A 21,197-nucleotide genomic window follows, 5' to 3' on the forward strand; every position below is an offset into this window, starting at 1 on the left:
GGTAGAAACCCTGTACTCGCATGTCCGCCGCCGGTGACACTGAAGCGAGCGTCCATTCGGCGGGCACCGTCGGCGGCTGCCGCCGTGAGGCGCTAGCGTCGCGCCGCGTCAGGCGGTGAGCGCCTGGCAACGCCAGCCCCCGGCCTCAGTCGCCCTGCGCCGCAGCTGCAGACACGGCCGGCTGTCGGACGCGGAAGCACCGCTCTGCGTGCGCGCTCGCAGGCTACGTCACTGGCCCAGCGCGGGAAAACCGAAACGTGCGCTCCGAGACTACCGGGGTAGCCGCCTGCCCGTCAATCTCCTCAGTGCGTTCGCCACGAACGGCAACGTGTCTCTGAAATCCCAGCCGCGAGGCTTCTCTCTCCCGAAAACATTCCCTTTCATCGCAAATACATCGTCTATTCCGAAAGAGATCGATACACAATGCAACTGATATTAGACACATCCCCACTTCGCAGAGCCGTGACGTCCAGTCTCCGCGGACGGTACAGGATCTCGGGCGTTTGAATCGAAGAATCGACTGTCACTAATCGCGAATGTGGCGGACACTGACGTAGAAATCTGAGTTGGTCAGACGAGGGTTTCAGTGCGGCGATGGACAGCAGCTGAGCGCCATGAGGGGCCTCCTGGTGGTGTCTTCGCTCCTGCTGCTGTGCTGCGTCGATCGCATACCGGCCTCCACAAAGAAAAGTGCGTATGGCCAGCGAAGCCTTCCGTAGGCGGTACGCTACTCGTGGCCCACTAGTCTGTCTAAATGGCTCTGTTTAAAGTATTTCTGTGAATGAGTTTGCGAACTGGTGTGTGTGTGTGTGTGTGTGTGTGTGTGTGTGTGTGTGTGTGTGTGTTTGTGTGTGTGCGAGAGACAGAGAGAGAGAAACTAAGAAATGCATGCGCTCTAGAAGCAGCGAGGCACTTAGGAGCGGCTCCATTGTTTACAACCAGCTGTTCGTGGGTGTAAGAGCGCATATTAGCACGTATGTGTGTTCATTAAAGTTGTCATGGAACCGGTGTTTGCGGCCTATGCTGTCCTTAATTACTATCTCTACACTTGTGTATCCATACAGGGTGCTTGAAATCTTACACCAAGACTACATCGGTAAGCAGCCCTCGCAATGACTCTACTAAACGTTTAGAACAACCTGAGTATCAATTTTCTCTTTCGTCACAGTACATCATTTTTTTCTTCTTGTCTTTTTTTTATACAGCATACTGCACATATGTGCAGATTTATATAGAAAGTATCTAGCTTTCAAAAAATTACATGCTTTTAGGCCGTGGTTTTCGCTGCGACGTTATGTACAGATACATATCCTCTTCGTTAATACACGTGTATTTCCGTAACACTGATAATGCCTTCCCTTTCACGCATTTACAGCAAATGTAACGGCAATGTAGAAAATCAATCCGCAACCATGGCAACAACGAATGCAATACTAACTGGCACAGGCGACAACTAAATTGATCCAGTTGGCGATAGTTACGTACCCTTTATGTTTACTCATAAACGGTGCTTTAGAACGTTCACGTTATGCCCTTGCCTCATTACCAGGGAAACTTCGGCGACTGATAAAGTTGGAAGCGGCCTGGCTAGAGTGTCTTAGTAACTTGTGTTGAGACAAATGCAAAACTGACGAGAGCCACGTAAGCATTAGTGGTGTCCAGGCCCTGAGGGAACCAATATAACAGGAATTTTGTTAAAATTTTCGAATTTTTTTTTAAGTTCTGACGTGTCAATACACTCGAAAGTATTTTAGTAAAGAATAATGTACAGAAGTTTCCCGTAAGGTTCATAGAAGCGCATCAACATAGATTCCATAAACATTTATTAAAATGTCTCTTTCCACATGACCAACTCCATAATGTAGACTTAAGTACGACCTAGCAACACGTGTATGTGTAACTTTACATTCATGGCGATTCTGTAATTTTTCTTGTTTCTGATGCATATCCTTTAGTTTAAACAGCAGCAAAATAAAGAAATGTAGTTATGTATTGCTTGAGTTAAGGTACTCGTATGAAGTACACTTAAATGCGCAACAACTTATCCAATATTGTCATCATTAAAGGGCAAAGCCCAGTTCAAAAGTCACTGCTAGAAGATTTGTGAAAACAACTGCTTTGTTGCTCCTATAAGCGCTAAATCTTGCACTAATTATGCATTTTGCGTCACGAAAGGAATCTGAATTTGGTTCGCGCGCTGCTACTGTCGAAGCCCTTACATAGTCTTGAATAATAGCCTGTAAGTTGGTAGTATGTAATAAACGTACGAAGTAATTTCTGTTTCAGTATTTCGCGTAATGGTGCAATGATTGCAGACAGAATAAGCAAATTTCGCATAACTTTGCAAAAAAATTAGAAAAGAGAGTGCTTTTCATGAAAAGTGTATATTTTGGTGCTGTCAGAATTTAAGAAATATACTGATGCTGGAAACAGCGCTTCACCCAGTCACCTTAGGGTTGGTTGAAAAGACGGTTATTATTGAATCTACCGGAAATGTCAGTATACTGCCACTATATGAGTTTTCAGACATTTTGTAGAGGCAGTAACTCGCACCTCGGAGTAAGCTTGTTAACACTGGCCCTTCTTCCAGTTATCTGAGTCTCTGCGTTCTCCGCTCTACTATATGTACGCCACATTGCTTTACGAACATACATAGGCATCACTTGTCTGGCAGTACTCATGATGAATGTGGATGCACACAACTGGTTTTTTTTGTAATACAATTAGTTCCTCTTGACCATTTCTCCCTGACGCAACGTTTTCAACTTTATTTTTATTTATGTTTTCTCTCGTTTTATTAGTTCAGTTCTTAGTTCAAAAGGCTGTCCATAGAGTACGAAGCACTTTTTTTAAACTTTCGGTCTTTAGGAAAGTTTCATGTCGTTTAACAACTGCTAACTTAATTGTTCCTAGATACTTCACCTCCTGTTTATCGCTACTTCCGTTAAAGACTTCCCGAAGACTTATTTCCTCATGAATTGTGTCTAGCAGTTTATTATTCCGTATTAATTATGTTTACTTAATATTTTATATATTTAATTTGGCCAGACACAGATGATGCATCAAAATGTACTGTTTGTAACGAGAATGTACACTTACTTCTGTTACCCTCTCTAGGCGAGTTATTCCTTTCCCGTTGAATGATGGTTATGACAGTAATACATATTCCCATTTCATTTATACATTCTACCTTATTTTCCTTTTTCACATGGTGGTTTTGTGGTAACTTTTTTTAGTAGTTTCCCAGAGGTGTATGTATTTTCTGACAGTTTTAAGTATTCTTCTTCTTGAGATGCTCATGAATTTTGGAGAGATGTTCACAGAATATGTATTAAAGTTTTTAGATTTATTTATTTCTTTAGCTACTTGGTTTTAATATCTCGCTAGGCTAGCTTTAATTTGGACACTCATCACTCTATCATCATCGTTATCACTCGTAAAGACAGAACTACTACAAACAATTTCAACATGAAAAAGAACCTTGCGTTACTAGAAGAAAGCCACACAAAGAAAATAACTTACGACAATACGGTGCTTGATGATGATCTCACAACTGATATGGTTTTCATTATAACTAGATGAAGTTTCCCTAGTGATTTCGTATCAGGCATTTGATTGAAATAGTTAAGACTCTTCTTCAAACATTTCAGGAAACTAAGTTAGCAAGGAAAAACGTTTCATCTGCCGAAAACTGTATCCCGTTTATTCTTCACAGAAAATGACGAAACATGTGGTACTTCTATCGGTAGAAGATATATTTCTCTGCAGGAAGCTGACTTTTGTAATGAAATTTTAACCTATCAACTTTAGGTATGAAATAAAGTAACACTCTGTCCCATTGGAATAATAAAGCCATCGGTAATATATATCATTTTTGTGCAATCATTAAATAGCGACATATTCAAAAGAATACTTTCAAACATTGACATAACGTGTCAAGTATTGATATCTAAGAGACCACAGTATTCATTAAGACTTACGGGATATTAATTATGAGATTATTTGTAGAGTATTGGAAGCATTAACATTCACGATCAAATATATATTACACCCGTTTCAAAATAATACTTTAAAACATTGACGTAAGGTGTCAAGTGTTGAGTCTAAGAGATCACAGTATTCATCAAGAATTATGGGATATTAACGATGCGATTATTTGTAGAGTATTGGAAGTATTAACAGCAACGTTTGCTAGTTTTTAATGTCTTGATATTACTTCGATGTACTCTTCAGGATTCTGTATTACCTGCCTACGTAAATTTTCTTTAGAACACAACCCAGCGAGTCAGTTACGTGGAATAATATGTCCAAAAGCTGAAAAATGTTTTAGATTTGGTAGCAGATACCTGTAAACCATCGGAGAGTGTATAACGATACGTCTAGAAGCTTACGTATTACCAAAAATGAACACCGCCGAAATAGTTGTAAATACTGAAACATAAATGATTTATTAGAACGAGTCACTAAATTAACAAAGGAAGAAGTATTTATATCATTGCTTAGTCTGCAATGGTATTGTTGAAACTAGTTTTTAATTACAAGTGCAAACCAAACACTAAGGTAAGGAAAAGAAGTAAAACTTATAACAGCTATTTAGCTTTCGATCTCTTCCATTTCTCTGGATGAGACTTTCTGTTCCGTGCTCTGGTGTACGAAAATGGGATTACTTTCTCTGTGGTATTTACAGTATATTATGTAAATTAGTAATAGCTGCTATTATAAATATCTCAACAGAAGCATCATTAGTACAATTTATGACGAAAAAGGATCTTGCTGTAGTTAAACAAACGAAAAACCATGGCTAGCAGCCACATGAACAAAATTTGGTCTATGAGTGACCAAAATGGATATTGCAGACTTTGCTACTCAGATTGCAACAGATGATCATGCAAATTGCAGAATGTGCTTGTATCTCCAGTTTCCAGAACGGAAATAAATCCATTTACTCGTACATCTGCTTTTGCTTCTTCAAACGGGTGGACGTTGCTAGAAAACCAACATCAATCTTATTTCTGCCACAACCTAACATTTAAAAAAAGTTGGAGAATGCTAACTCTGTTTCTAGGGGGCACAACTTGGTTTTATAAGATTGCTTATATTTAGAGCAGATACCCATATCTGTATCCTCAGTCATCTGTGAGTGAGTCTTCGTGGTGTTTTAGAAAACTTTTAAAGACTGTATACACCGCCCATTACGACACACTAAATATTTTCGTTTCAAAAGCCTCCTTCTGTCGAACTACTTCTAGGAACAGCACGTCTGCTTTACTGGGAGAAAAACTCGAGTAGCTGGACAGGCTAATTATCAACTCACGCACGTGTGAGAATGCGAGAAGTCAAGAGGGAACAGTATGGAGTCGACCGTTCACAAGCCGTCCCGTTTCTATAGTTACCGTTCTCGTCCTGTTTATGTTATCTGCAAGTTCCAGATGTCACGTATACTAAGAATACTTTCACGATACCAAAACCCATTATAATCGTTCAAGAGCCACCACAATAACACCCGTCGGAAAGAGTGTAAGGAATTGTATAATATTGCAGAAATATATTACGAGAGGTGAAGAACACCTCGGCAATTACATTTAAGAAATGTCTAGAAACACTGTACATTTTGCTAGTTATTTTACCTAGAGTTCATAAGACAGGTCCCTTTCTCATTTTCCATTCTCGGTTTGTGTAGCCGTAACGGTATCGGTTATGGTGTCCAGAATGCCACGGTAATTTACTGTCATACTAACTATCTGCTACTACTACAACTACCTACTACTGCTATAAAGGTGACAAGAACAAAAGATGAGTTTGGAAGGAACGTCACACAAAAAAAAAATAGTTAGGGCCAACAGTCACGTCGCTAGTACCGTGTAGCACCGCCCCAGGCCCACACATAATTGCGTCATTTCGACATCGAGAGAGTCCACAAGGTTCTTCAGGTAGACCATCCAGCTGAGGCCACTCTTGGAGACTGCTATCAAATTACTGGGATACAGACTGTTAAATTTAACCGTCCGTTTCAAATAATGCCAAACATATCCTAAGGGATGAAGATCGGTTGTTATAGCGGACCAGTCGTGGTATCATAGGTCATCAGAGTAGCCGTCAAACGAGGGACTTATGCCTGTAGACATGTCAGCACGGCTGCTTTTATCTTGGAAGACAGGACTGTCTACGGCATAACGATCATTAAGAGAAAAGACTACATTTTGACACCGACATGTTGCGAAAAACTCCTCGAAACTTCAGAGAACCGCCTTCGATATGAACTACACTTTCGACACATGGCGAGTTAAACACATCGTAGTACCGTATGTGCGCACACACCTTGCGTCCATTGCACAGAGGACAAATCGCTAGTCGTCTGGTAACACTAAATACATCCAGTCAGTGCAATTTCTTTGATATTTGGGTCACTGAAGAAGTGCAGCATGATCTGCCGTTTTGAGTAACGGGCTTACCGGAGGTGCCCGATTCCCAATTCCCATTACATATAGTTCCTTTGGCAGTGTTTACTGGTTGGGATGGTCCGGCATTCACTGACAGAAGTTTTTTTTTTTTTTTTTTTTTTTGTAAGGTTTGAAACTGATTCTGGTTGACAAGCTGTTGCATCCGTCTCCGGTCGATGTTGGTTAGGATCTATTTAAGAAAAATTTTCTTGGGCCCCGTTAGATGGGTAGAAGTGGTACATTATTCTTCTTAAAGACAGGAGCTCTCTGCGTTGATCCTCTTAGAGGGTGTTTCAAAAATGACCGGTAGATTTGAAACGGCAATAAAAACTAAACAAGCAGCGATAGAAATACACCGTTTGTTGCAATATGCTTGGGACAACAGTACATTTTCAGGCGGACAAACTTTCGAAATTACAGTAGTTACAATTTTCAACAACAGATGGCGCTGCAAGTAATGTGAAAGATATAGAAGACAACGCAGTCTGTGGGTGCGCCATTCTGTACGTCGTCTTTCTGCTGTAAGCGTGTGCTGTTCACAACGTGCAAGTGTGCTGTAGACAACATGGTTTATTCCTTAGAACAGAGGATTTTTCTGGTGTTGGAATTCCACCGCCTAGAACACAGTGTTGTTGCAACAAGACGAAGTTTTCAACGGAGGTTTAATGTAACCAAAGGACCGAAAAGCGATACAATAAAGGATCTGTTTGAAAAATTTCAACGGACTGGGAACGTGACGGATGAACGTGCTGGAAAGGTAGGGCGACCGCTTACGGCAACCACAGAGGGCAATGCGCAGCTAATGCAGCAGGTGATCCAACAGTGGCCTCGGGTTTCCGTTCGCTGTGTTGCAGCTGCGGTCCAAATGACGCCAACGTCCACGTCTCGTCTCATGCGCCAGAGTTTACACTCCTATCCATACAAAATTCAAACGCGGCAACCCCTCAGCGCCGCTACCATTGCTGCACGAGAGACATTCGCTAATGATATAGTGCACAGGATTGATGATGGCGATATGCATGTGGGCAGCATTTGGTTTACTGACGAAGCCTATTTTTACCTGGACGGCTTCGTCAATAAACAGAACTGGCGCATATGGGGAACCGAAAAGCCTCATGTTGCAGTCCCATCGTCCCTGCATCCTCAAAAAGTACTGGTCTGGGCCGCCATTTCTTCCAAAGGAATCATTGGCCCATTTTTCAGATCCGAAACGATTACTGCATCACGCTATCTGGACATTCTTCGTGAATTTGTGGTGGTACAAACTGCCTTAGACGACACTGCGAACACCTCGTGGTTTATGCAAGATGGTGCCCGGCCACATCGCACGGCCGACGTCTTTAATTTCCTGAATGAATATTTCGATGATCGTGTGATTGCTTTGGGCTATCCGAAACATACAGGAGGCGGCGTGGATTGGCCTCCCTATTCGCCAGACATGAACCCCTGTGACTTCTTTCTGTGGGTACACTTGAAAGACCAGGTGTACCGCCAGAATCCAGATACAATTGAACAGCTAAAGCAGTACATCTCATCTGCATGTGAAGCCATTCCGCCAGACACGTTGTCAAAGGTTTCGGGTAATTTCATTCAGAGACTACGCCATATTCTTGCTACGCATGGTGGATATGTGGAAAATATCGTACTATAGAGTTTCCCAGACCGCAGCGCCATCTGTTGTTGAAAACTGTAACTACTGTAATTTCGAAAGTTTGTCTGCCTGAAAATGTACTGTTATCCCAAGCATATTGCAACAAACGGTGTATTTCTATCGCTGCTCGTTTAGTTTTTATTGCCGTTTCAAATATACCGGTCATTTTTGAAACACCCTGTACATACCGAATAACTTCGTCCACAGTATCATTCTGTCAGTTCCTTATGTCGACTCATTTTACGGTGCTGATTTCATCCAGACTACCCGTGCGTGGGCCCGCGCACTCACGCATGCACGCACGCACACCGCACACACATACACACACACACACACACACACACACACACACACACACACACACACACACAAACCACATCACCCACATGAAATACGCCAGAGTGAAGGGTCACAGACTAGCTTATGTATTGCAGTCGCAGTGTTCCGTCACACCCAAGCTTCATCTGAGGTTCGAGTTTCATGCCGTATTTTGAGTCCATGACTTTTGATTTTTAAGAAAATTCCCAAATTTTGAAGAAAGGTTTGGGATCGGAGTGTAAAAGTGACTTGACCACTTAATACTTGCACCTGATGATGTAATTTAACATTTATAAACCTGTGGGGCCTTAAGTAGAGGATTTTTATTGAACACGCTTGGTATCAATTTTACATCACCTACGTCTCCACAAAGCGACCGCTGTGTTGTTTTTAGGTGGTGAGTAATATTTTGTCCGGTGATCTTATTGATGTTACTGTGATACAGCTCGTAGATTGAGAGCTTCAGCAGTTGGAAACTCCAACACTTATTGAATCAAAGACAGCCAGCATATGTTATTGTTAATCTCCGTGAAAGAGACCTTTATGTGAGTTCACACATCACTTCACGAACAAACTCCCGACCATTCATGTGCTAGACGATATTTTAGGCTAACCGGCGACGGTTAGAAAGCTGTGATACCGAGCGTTCTTCGAAGACGGTTTGCACATTCGACGCTACATATTACTGGACATCGCCCTGTTCAAACATGGCATGTAGAGTTATCAGACGAAGAGATCTATGAAGGCCTCCCCAATGTAACACTGGCTGATCAGATTTCTATGATAACGTATGAGTGGGTGCCTTTTCCTCTGCCCTAAAATCGTGGGAGACGTATACGGAACTACGGACCACACAAATTCGATGCGACACCAGGAAGAGTAGCGAAGAAAGATATTTCTATTTCTTTATGTATCACATGTTTTTTTTAAGCACGATATTAAAGGAAATACAAAGAGTGACAAATGTAATTTACAATCAGACATTTAAATTTTTAATATAATCAGTTGCGTCGTTCGTTGCCATTAGGAAATCGTCGAAAGATCTGTCTCATTCCCCATTGTGACATTATGTAACAACGTGGTGAACTGTTTGCCTGGCTGTTGCTGAGTCGCGTTCTTGCGGTGGGGGTTATCTCATCTGAGAAGCCACGCTTCTGGCATGCTTGGTGCGTGTTCTGTTAATCGTTGTCCATGTACCGTGTGATTGGTCGAAAGCAGCGGGCTTCTTTCTTATCCAGGAAAACGTTTCGGCAATATGGAGTACTAGCGTCTCTCTAGTCTTGTCTCCATGAGTCGGTTGAGATGAACTAGGACGTGTGTAGATCCAAGTCTGCTTTCATGTTGATGTTATTAATCGAAGTCCGTCTCTTCCTACGAGATGCGTGTTGCCTTGCATGAATTAAAAATAGCGGACAAGTGCTGCTTTTCGTCAAATACCAGACGAAGTAGTATGGCTCAGTATGGAAAGCCATTCGCGTGGGGATAATGGGCGCTAATAGGCCATATAGAGCACCATATTCCAAAGTGCAGAAGACTAGTACAAGTGCCGATGTGTGCATAGATTCAGCAGCGGAGCCAGGATTATTCCGCACAGCTTCTGCACGATGTTGTTCCTAGTTCGTATCTTCGCTGCGGTGTTTTCCAGATGACAAATTTAATAGGCAGAGCCAGAGTGAGCGAACATCTGGTGGGAAAAGTAGCTCTTATCCAGCCGTGCGTCGAGTTGCAGTCGCGCCGCCACTCATGACGCTAATATTTTCCTTGGACGCACCGCTGTCGGCGTGGACCTCCATACTGCCGCTATGGCGTAGTCGGCCTGAGTGCCCATCACACTCCAGTTGCCGTCGCCCTGTCCGTGTTGACAGCTGCTTGCTGTAAGTATGCCCATTTCATGACACAAGGTATGTCACGAGCGTGTACGACGCTGCACAGCCGAGCGAACTATACAGGGTGAGTCACCTAACGTTACCGCTGGATATATTTCGTAAACCACATCAAATACTGACGAACCGATTCCACAGACCGAACGTGACGAGAGGGACTAGTGTAATTGTTTAATACAAACCATACAAAAATGCACGGAAGTTTTGTTAGCACATCTGAACATATAAACAAATAAGTAATCAGTGCCGTTTGTTCGATTGTAAAATGTTAATTACATCCGGAGATATTGTAAGCTAAAGTTGACGCTTGAAACCTCCGACGTTCAGTTGCGTGTTGTAACAAACACGGGCGTTTCATAGGACGTGGAGGACGCATAAATTGGCCAGCACGTTCTCCTGATCTTACACCTCTGGACTTCTTTCTGTGCGGTACGTTAAAGGAGAATGTGTACCGTGATGTGCCTACAACCCCAGAGGATATGAAACAACATATTGTGGCAGCCTGCGGCGACATTACACCAGATGTACTGCGGCGTGTACGACATTCATTACGCCAGAGATTGCAATTGTGTGCAGCAAATGATGGCCACGAACATCTATTGGCCTGACATGTCGGGACACACTCTATTTCACTCCGTAATTGAAAACGGAAACCACGTGTGTACGTGTACCTCACCCCTCATGGTAATGTACATGTGCGTCAGTGAAACAGACCAATAAAAAGGTGTTAGCATGTGGACGTAATGTGCTGTTCCAGTCTCTTCTGTACCTAAGGTCCATCACCATTCCCTTTGGATCCCTACGTAATTCGGTGCTCTCCGATACACACGATCGAACAGCGGAGGAGTGGTACTCAAGAGTCAACTTTAGGTTACAATATCTCCGGATGTAATTAACATTTTACAATGCAACAAACGGAACTGATTACGTATTTGTTTATATGTTCAGATGTGCTAACAAAACTAACGGGGTTCCATTTAAAAAACGTAGGTTTGTGTTAAAAAAACATATTTCCGTGCTTTTTTTATGGTTTGTATTAACCAATTACACTAGCCCCTCTCCTCACGTTCGGTCTGTGGAATCGATTCGTCAGTATTTGATGTGGTTTACGAAATATATCCAGCGGTAATGTTAGGTGACTCACCCTGTATACTGAGGTGACAAAACTCATGGGTTACCTCCTAACATCGTGTCAGACCTTCTTTAGTACGGCGTAGTACAGCAACTCGACGTGGTATGGACTCAACAAGTCGTTGGGAGTCCATTGCACAAAAAAATAATTGAGCCAAACTGCCTCTATAGCCGAACATGATTGCGAAAGTATTGCCTGTGCGGGATTTTACGCACAAACTGACCTCTCGAATGTGGCCCATAAATTTCGATGGGATTTGTGTTGAGCGATCTTCCTGGCCAAATCATTCGCACGATGTGTCCACAGTGTTCTTGAAATCAAGTAGCCAACAATAGTGGCCAGGTGACAAGGCGCATTGTCATCCATAAATATTCCATCGTTCTTTGGGGACATGAAGTTCATGATGAACTGCAAATGGTCTCCAAGTAATTATATAAATGAGTGGCATCTGTCCTCTCTTATATATCCGGAAGAACACAAACCACGCATTCATATATTTAATTAGGCCTAACTGGGCAACGGATGCACATTCTTTGCGGACTTCCTGTGGGAATCTCAGGAGGAAGTGGACGGGGACTGCGGATACGTAGCCTTCGATGCGAATGTGGATAGACCCTCAGGCGTACCGGGATAGTCCAGGCAGTTGCGATAACGCTGTGTCCCGGCTCCCGGTTGGCGCAGAGGTTAACGCTCCTGCCTAGTAAGAAGGAGATCCTGGGTGCGAATCCCGGACTGGTACACATTGTCACTCGTCGCTGCAGACTCCGCGTAGTGTCCCGATGCAGCTGACAGCAGTGATCCCCTCTTTTTCCTTTTCCGTTCTCACCCTATCTACGTCAATTTATATATAAAGCCTCCAAGTAGCCGAACATAACCATTGGCAGTCAATGATCAGTTAATTTGGACCACAAGACCCAGTCCATTCCATGTAAACACAGACCACACCGTTATGGAGCCACCACCAGTTTGCGTAGTGCCTTGTTGACAACTTGGGTCCATGGTATCGTGAGGTCTGCGCCGCAATCGAACCCTATCGTCAGCTATTACCAACCGAAATCGGCGCTCACCCGACCAGGCCATAGTTGTCCAATCGTCTACGGTCCAGCCGATATAGTTACGAGACAAGGGGGGCGCTACAGGCGATGCCGTGGTGTTAGAAAAGGCAATCGCATCAGTCGCCTACTGCCATAGCCCATTAACGCCACATTTCGCCGTACTGACCTAACGGATACGTTAGTCGTACGTCTCACATTTGTTTCTGCGCTTATTTCTACGCAAACACCGCTATTATCGGTTGTTAAGAGCAGGACGTCGGTCATTGCGTTGTCCATTGAGAGATGGACAAAGTAAGAGCATATGGACTATCAGACCAATTGTGTGATTGGATTGAGGAGTTTCTGGATAACAGAACGCAGCATATCATTCTCAATGGAGAGAAATCTTCGGAAGTAATAGTGATTTTAGGTGTGCCCCAGGGGAGTGTCGTAGGACCGTTTCTATTAACAACGTTTATAAATAACCTTGTGGATAACATCGGAAGTTCACAGAGGCTTTTTGCGGATGATGCTGTAGTATATGGAGAGGTTGTAACAATGGAAAATTCTACTGAAATGCAGGAAGATCTGCACGAATTGACGCATGGTGCAGGAAATGGCAAATTGAATCGCAATGTGGACAAGTGTAATGTGCTGCGAATATATAGAAAGAAAGATCGTTTATCATTTAGTTACAATATAGGAGGTCAGCAACTGGAAGCAGTTAATTCCATAAATTATCTGGGAGTAGGCATTAGGAGTGACCTAAAATGGAATGACCATATGAAATTAATCGTCGGTAAAGCATATGCCAGACTGAGATTCATTGGAAGAATCCTAAGGAATTGCAATCCGAAAACAAAGGAATTAGGTTGCAATACACCTGCTCGCCCATTGATTGAATTTTGCTCACCGGTGTGGGATCCGTACCAGATAGGGTTGATAGAAGAGATAGAGAAGATCCAACGGAGAGCAGCGCGCTTCGTTACAGGATCATTCAGTAATCGCGAAAGCGTTACGAGATGATAGATAAACTCCAGTGGAAGACTCTGCAAGGGAGACGCTCAGCAGCTCGGTACGGGCTTTTTTTGAAGTTTCGAGAACATACCTTCACCGAGGAGTCAAGCAGTATATTGCTCCCGCCTACGTATACCTCGCGAAGAGACCATGAGGATAAAATCACAGAGATTAGAGCCCACACAGAGGCATACCGACAATCTTTCTTTCCACGAACAATACGAGACTGGAATAGAAGGGAGAACCGATAGAAGTACTCAAAGTGCCCTCCGCCACACACCGTCAGAGGCTTGCGGAGTATGGATGTAGATGTAGATGTAGATGTGATGCCTGAAATTCGGCGTTTTAGGCACTCTCTTCATTCTCTGGGTCGCGGAATACTGAATTCCCTAACGTTTTCCGAAATGGAATGTCCTATGCTTCCAGCTCTAACTACCATTCCGCGTTCAAAGTCTATTAATTCCCGTCTTGCGTCCATAATCACGTCGAACACCTTTTCACATGAATCAGTCGAGTACAGATGACAGCTCCGCCAATTGTTTCCCCTTTTACACATTGTGTGCTCGACACTACCGCCATCCCTAAATGTGCATATCTCTCTATCCCAAGACTTTTGTCCGCGATGTATGTTTGTCCTCTCGGGCATCAGTCGCGTGGAGTTGCTGAGATCGTGAGTGGCGTTGTATGTGGCCCTCCTCAACAGATCGATCCCGTAATCGAATGATAGGCGTGTGACCCCGACCAAACCACAGAATCAATACGAAATGACCCTTCTGCTGTTCTTCGTCTACATCTGCATCTACATGACGACTCCGCAATCACAATAAAATGCCTGGCAGAGGGCTCATGAAACCAGCATCAAGCTATTTACTATAGTTCGAATCTCGAACAGCGAGCGGGAAAAAACAAACTTTTCAGTCTTTTCGTGCAAGGACTGATTTCTCTTCTTTTATTACAGTGATCATTTTTCTCTGTGCAGGTGGGGAGCAACAAAATAGTTTGGCATTCGGAGGAGACATTTGGCGATTGAAATTTTCTGAAAAGATCTTGCCACAATGAAAAACGCCCTTTTTCTAAACGATTATCACCCCAACTTAGTTATTATAAACGTAACACTTCCCCATTTCGCAATAATCTGAATATAAAGGGCGGTCAAAAATTTCCGTCTGAGAGCGTTGCTGCAGCTTTTATAAAACATAGCGTTACTCCGGTGCCGGTATACAAACACCGATATGTAGGCGACGGATTCGTGTGGCGTTCGTGTCTTTCTGACATGCTTGCCGTCAGTGTGGAAACGGTAACTAAGGAGACGTAATTAGAAAATGCGTCCAACCATGAACAACGCGATGTTATTCTCTTGTTGCCTGTCTAAGGACAAACACACACGTCCACATGTCGCTAATTTCGTAACGCAGAAGGGCGCCAACTCAAGAGGGAGGCACTGGAGTACCCGCGCCGTAGGCCTGATCTCTCCCCACGCGACTATCATGCCTTCTGACGCGTGGAAAACGCCGTGATTGGTCGACGATTTTCGTCGGACGGTGACGTGCAGCAGGCAGTTACGGACTTCTTCACACAGCAGGGCGCCGTGTTTTATCAAACAGGTAAGATACCTAATACGAGGTGCATCTGTGTGATGCTTGCCTCAATGCTCACGGCGATTGTACCCGACTGAAACACCGATTCTGCGCTTTTCGGTCTCCGAATGGAAACGTTTTGCTACTCCATTATATAAAACGAGCTGCCATTTTTTGAACTTTTTCGATGTACTCCGTCAGTCCTACCTCATGCGGATCCCACACCTCGCAGCAGTTCTTCAGAAGTGAAGGGAGTGGCGTAGTATAGTTTCTTTAGTAAACTTATCGCATCTTCTAAGTGTTGTCACAGTAAATCGAAATCTTTGATTGACCTTCCCCACAACGCTATCTATGTGATCGTTCCAGTTTAAGTTATTCGTAATTGTAATTCCTCAGTATTTGGTTGAATACACAGCTTTAGATTTGTGTCTCTTATCGTGTAACCGAATTTTAGCTGACTTTTAGTACTCACTTGTATGACTTCACACCATACAGACATCTTGCTTAGTCATTTTTCAGTTGGTTTTGATCGCCTGATGACGTTACGACACGTGAATGACAGCATCATCTGCAAACAATCTGAAAGGGCTGCTCAGATGGTCCCCAAAATCATTCAGATAAATCAAGAACAGCAGCGGACCTATGACACTTCCTTTGGAAACGTCAAATATCACCTCTATTTTACACGACGACTTTCCTTCGATTACTGCAAACTGAGACATTTCTGAAAGGAAATCACGAATCCAGACGTACAAGTAAGATACTATCCCGTAAGCACGCTACTTGACGAGAAGTCACTTAAGTCAAAAGCCTTCTGGAAATCCATGTACATTGAATTCCATCACGTGGTGCTACAGGTTCCTCCTTCTTATCCGATAATCTAAGAAAAGCAATATGGAAATGTGATTTCGGAACGAGAACCCAATGCGTGATCATCCTCTACACTATAGAATGTAGATGCCGTTGTGCGGTTGCATTGAAATGCTTAACATTCGCACATCGGGGCATGTAGTACTCATCATGCTAGTTTTGACGTTTTTTGCCTTCAGCCTTCATGTTGTTGCAATTTTGTCCAGTTATGCAATATTGGTTCCACTCAACGAGTCTGTTTCCGTATCGCGTCGGTGACCAGTTATTAGAGTGCGTTTAACAGCACATAAGCCATCGCTTTTGGTGACGGTTGCCGCTCATAATTAAATGTTTTCAGGTCGATGCCACTGTAAATGCGTGAGACACCTCTGCATCCATTACTGCGGGATTGACAAGGGACTGCGCCTACTTGTCATCACCTATTTTGATCAGATTGATGGTATCTGCAGGGATTGGCTACAAGGTAAAGTGACAGCAACGGGAGCTCCAGATGCTCAAGCGTTTTGAGGAAACAGTATTTTTGGGGATGGCAGGGCGAGGGATAAGCCATTTATGTTAGCGATCAGGTAGCGAGTGGCGCCGATGGAGAAGCACAGACTAGTAATCGAAGGGTCGTGTGGTGAAATCCGCGTGTGGAAACTTTCTTCGATTTCAATTTTTATCTTAATTACACACAAAATAAATTAAAATGATATTCAGCATATTGTATTGAATAATATTTTCATAAATTATATGCAAAGAAAAGGCAAAAGAAAATTTCGAATTGGAAATAAATTTCCAGGAAGAGATAACAAGTGCGCATCAGTAATTTTTCCGAAATCTTACGCCTGTTACACACGACACATTTTCACAATTACATGATACTTTTAAAGTTTCTACAGAAGAAAAACTCCTTTTACATTCATAAAAGTTTCGCTCGCATTGCACAGTTTGGGAGCGAACAACACGTAACGCATCATTTCCCCAAAAATTGGCGAGGATAGGCGCTACTGTATAATGGAATGCAATTTCCCGTAGTTTTCTCGGAATGTGAATTCTTTTCTCTCTCTCTCGATGAGATAAGAGCACTTGTTGAAGCTTTTTGATCAAATATTTTACCTGGCGATAGAATAGACATCGCAATGATGTCTCTAGCGGAATGCATTTGGCCACAAATGCTTCAAAGCTTTCCAGGTTGTACGAAACAATGACGACATTCTTATATTTTGCCGCATACTCATCCTCCATTTTTGAACCCTCTGTCCAAAACAGCCAGCACTCTCCTGTAGGTACAGATGGCAATAATTCTCACAAAGCGTTGTGGCATACATCCCGTTATAGGAATCGGTTACATTCCTCATATTTCTGTTTATTTTTAACATAAGTAAACGTAAGAACCAGAGAATAAATAATTCTATACAGGACCCTGACCCCGTGACCCTCGGATTACCGTTCTGTACTCTTTCCGATGCGCAAAACCGTTACTAAGTAACTACGCTAGTATAAACGGCTCAAACTCTTTCAACAAAAATATTATCTTTTTTATACGCTTGGCCACTTGCAGCTCAGACGTCCGTCACTTTTATTTCTGGGCAACTCCATCACACTGTATATACAAATTTGGTCGAAATCTACGATGACAAGTAGGCGCCGTTCGCTTGTGAGTGAGGCGAAACCCGTAATAAAATATCATACCCTCGACAATATTCAAGTTGCCGTTACTTTACGCGGCGTCTGTGTGTGCTGCGAAGGGCAGCTCGGTCCAGTGGCGCTCTCGCCGACAGTCCAGCGTGCAGCAATGCCGGCCCAGACAGGTCCATGGTTTTTGCAGTGTTCCAGGGTCGATCCAACACCGTGGATCGCGGTAGGACCATGCTACCGTGCTATAGAATGGACTCAGCTCGCTGTACGACCCGTTCCGTCCGTTGGTTCGATACAAGCATTACTATTATAGTGGCAATGTTCGTCCGAATCGCCGGCCGCGGTGGTCTAGCGGTTCTAGGCGCTCAGTCCGGAACCGCGCGACTGCTACGGTCGCAGGTTCGAATCCTGCCTCGGGCATGGATGTGTGTGATGTCCTTAGGTTAGTTAGGTTTAAGTAGTTCTAAGTTCTAGGGGACTGATGACCACAGATGTTAAGTCCCATAGTGCTCAGAGCCATTTGAACCATTTTCGTCCGGATCAAACTGTCCCTGAATGACTCAAACTTTTATGCTAGAGAATGATCTTCCTCCTGTTTTCTGGCTCAGCACTAAAATTTGGCTCAACAAAACGAATTCATGGTGAGACAAAGGTCACAAGAAGTGTTTCGAGAGCAGTTTCTCGTCTTTTGGTAAAAAAAAAAGTAAAAGAAAACAAGAATTTTTAATAAATGGTAACACTTTAACGGCCTAAAATGCAGCAAATTTGTTAAAGAATTAACTTTTTTTAACTATCCTTGCATATTTCACCTGAAAAAGTGTCATGTGACTTCATTCCGTAGCACGGATTTAGTGTGAGTGAGACAGATTTAATATGTTACTAATATTTCGCAACCGCGATCTCACCTCTTGCTAAAATGGAAATATTTAAACCGATCTAGCTCACTGTGATACTGATATTGACCCATTAAAGAAGACAACGTGCAATATTATGGATTTACCTTCATGTGTCTAATTCGCCTGAAAGTCCTAAAATTCCTGAGCCTGCAGGTCACACATGATAATGGTAGGATTGTGTTGTCGTTCATTCTAAAATCATGCGAGAAAAGTGTGCTTATCAACGATGAATGTTTCAAATCAGAATAGCGTAGAATAATATGTCTGGAGAAACACCTGTGCAGCCCTATAAATAATCACGCAGAAAGTTTATACATACTAAGCGCAACTAAGAGAGTGAGTTCCATAACTTAAGGTAAGGATGTGAGACATGGTAATTTACAGAATGAAGTCGAACAGAATAGGAAGCTAACGTTGTTGACCGTCGGATTAATAAACAATGAGGGGAGTTGACTAAGTAATAAACACATTTTTTTCTCGGCCTATTTTGGTTGAAAATATGTGGAATTTGTTGTGGGACATTGTGCAATATTTCAACTTCAGCCCCTATAGTTTCGTGAAGTTCCAATAGGGGGTGACTCCTTACGAAGCCTTTAAATTGGCATCTGTAGCGGTGGTGAGTTCCAACCAGAGAGCTGCCAGTGATTTTCTTTTGGTGGAAGCCCAGAGCATCGCAGATACTCATGGGAACTAGCAGAATGTCGCAAAATGTCTACGGAGCCCTAGTAGTGAAGAAAAGCACGCTGAATCATTGGAAGAGACGTCTGTCGCAGCAAGTTCACGAAAACTTGTCCGATCTCCTGCGTGCTGATTGGTCACTCACAGCTGTGACTCTTGCAATATCGGAACGTGCGAACACTCTCATTCGACGCCATCAACGGGTCACAAACACCTCGATTATCAATTGCTCAACGTCTCCGTTGGCAGTGCTGACACTCTCGGCCACCAGCTGGTTTACTCAAAGATGTGTGCCTGGTAGGTTCTTCGCCACCTAACTGAAATCGATAAAGAGTAACGAAGGACCATCGACGCGGAGCGGCTTGCGCGCTACGAGGTTGTTCGTGACAACATTATATCGAACATCGTCACAGGCAATGAAACATGGGTTCATCACTTCGAACCGGAAACAAAAGTGCAACCCGTGGAGTACCGCCAAATCACCTCGCCCCCGAAGAAAAAGTTTAAAGCTGCACCTCCCGAAGCCGTTAAAGTCATGGAACTGTCGTCTGAGAGGATGAAAGGGTTATTCTGTTTGATGACCATGCTCATGGTGCAACTATCAACTCTAGAGTCTTCTCTGCTAACCTGAGGAAATTGAAGAAACGACTTCGGCGCGTCTGTCGCCACAAAAATGTAAACGAACGTCTCCTTCTCCATGACAACGCAAGACCTCACATTATATGTCTGCACAACCGAGAGGGGCTCAAAAATCTTCATACGAACGTTCTTGCTCATCAACCCTACAGCCCAGATCTCATACCCTCCGACTCCCATCTATCTGGCCAAATGAAGAATGCACTCTGCAGGAAGCAGTATGTGGATGACTGGCATGTAGTTGATGCAGCGAGACATTGGCTCCGGCGTCGAACAGTAGAGCGATATCATGCGGACATACAAGTCCTCCCAGTAAGGTGGCGTAAACCCGACGCACTGAACGGAGATTATGTTGAGAAGTAGGGTTTTGTAGCCAAAAGGGTGAGGTATCATATGGTGTATTGGAATCTAGAATAAAATCAACCTGCCTAAAATAAGTGTTGCATTACGTATAGAACACGACACCTAATTGTTGGAGGGAACTTCACGATGCGTCAGGCCTCCGGTTTGAGGAGCAAAATAGCACTTTAGCAAGAAGGTCTCAGAAAATTTTAAACGTTTCTGCAGAAGACATAAAAGCAAATATTTATCTTATGTTAGAAGTTTGTTTCTACACATGCACCCAAAACGCACTGGAATATGGAAGCCATTTAGTGGTGCCCTTTATCATTTTCCACCCATCTGGCGCGTTTGAGGTTAGTGTTGTACCGTTAGTTAATTTAAGCGCTCTACCCAAATTACGGTGGCTGATTCTGATGTTAGGACAAGAATTCATCCAGATGTTCGTTGATACCATCAATTTTATATAACATGTATACAAAATAATTTATTAGCAGCAGAAAGAAATACCGAGCCAAATTAACATACATCTATATATTCTTCGAAACAGAAAATCGTTACAAAGTATCAGACCAAGACGTTTTTGACATCAGTGTAAAACGTCAATCACGGATACTGGTCAATATCTTTCGCAACGCATATCTCGCCAAAACTCAGGAACAAATTCCTTCAATGTATCAATTTTAGGCTTCTTGTCTTAAAACTTATGTTGGTTGTCTACTACAATCACATTTGGAGCAACATTGAAACAGTTTCCTAAAATGCAGTTATAGTGGACAACTAACACAAGTTTTAAAACAAGAAACAGAAAAACATTACGTAAAAAGTTGAAAATGTTCGGTAAAGACTGTTCGGCTCCAGTAACAGGCTTACAAAAAACGACAGGCCGGCTGGGAGGTAATTTTATGTGTGGAAGACGCAGCACTCACACTTTCTACGTATGCTGAGCATCTCTTAACGACCAGTGGAGCTACTGACGTCCGCTTTCATTACAATGTAACCCAGCTTCACAATATACCTTTGAACATAATGCAAGCCATTTCCTGAAACATGCCTACTGTAGACGCTGGCTAACGGTAGATAACGACACAAGCAAGAGCTGACGG

General features: G+C 43.2%; 1 protein-coding gene across 1 annotated transcript in view; it reads left to right on the forward strand.

The window, feature by feature from the left end:
* Positions 1-202: 202 nt before the first annotated feature.
* LOC126158170 (uncharacterized) overlaps positions 203-21,197 on the forward strand; it is a 508,840-nt gene continuing 487,845 nt past the window's right edge. The window contains exon 1 of the mRNA XM_049916425.1: positions 203-690. Within this exon, the coding sequence (XP_049772382.1) occupies positions 615-690 (76 nt within the window). The 5' untranslated portion in view covers positions 203-614. The remainder of the gene's footprint in view (positions 691-21,197) is intronic.

This window comes from Schistocerca cancellata, chromosome 2 (genome assembly GCF_023864275.1).
Source record: "Schistocerca cancellata isolate TAMUIC-IGC-003103 chromosome 2, iqSchCanc2.1, whole genome shotgun sequence".
Lineage (NCBI taxonomy): Eukaryota > Metazoa > Arthropoda > Insecta > Orthoptera > Acrididae > Schistocerca > Schistocerca cancellata.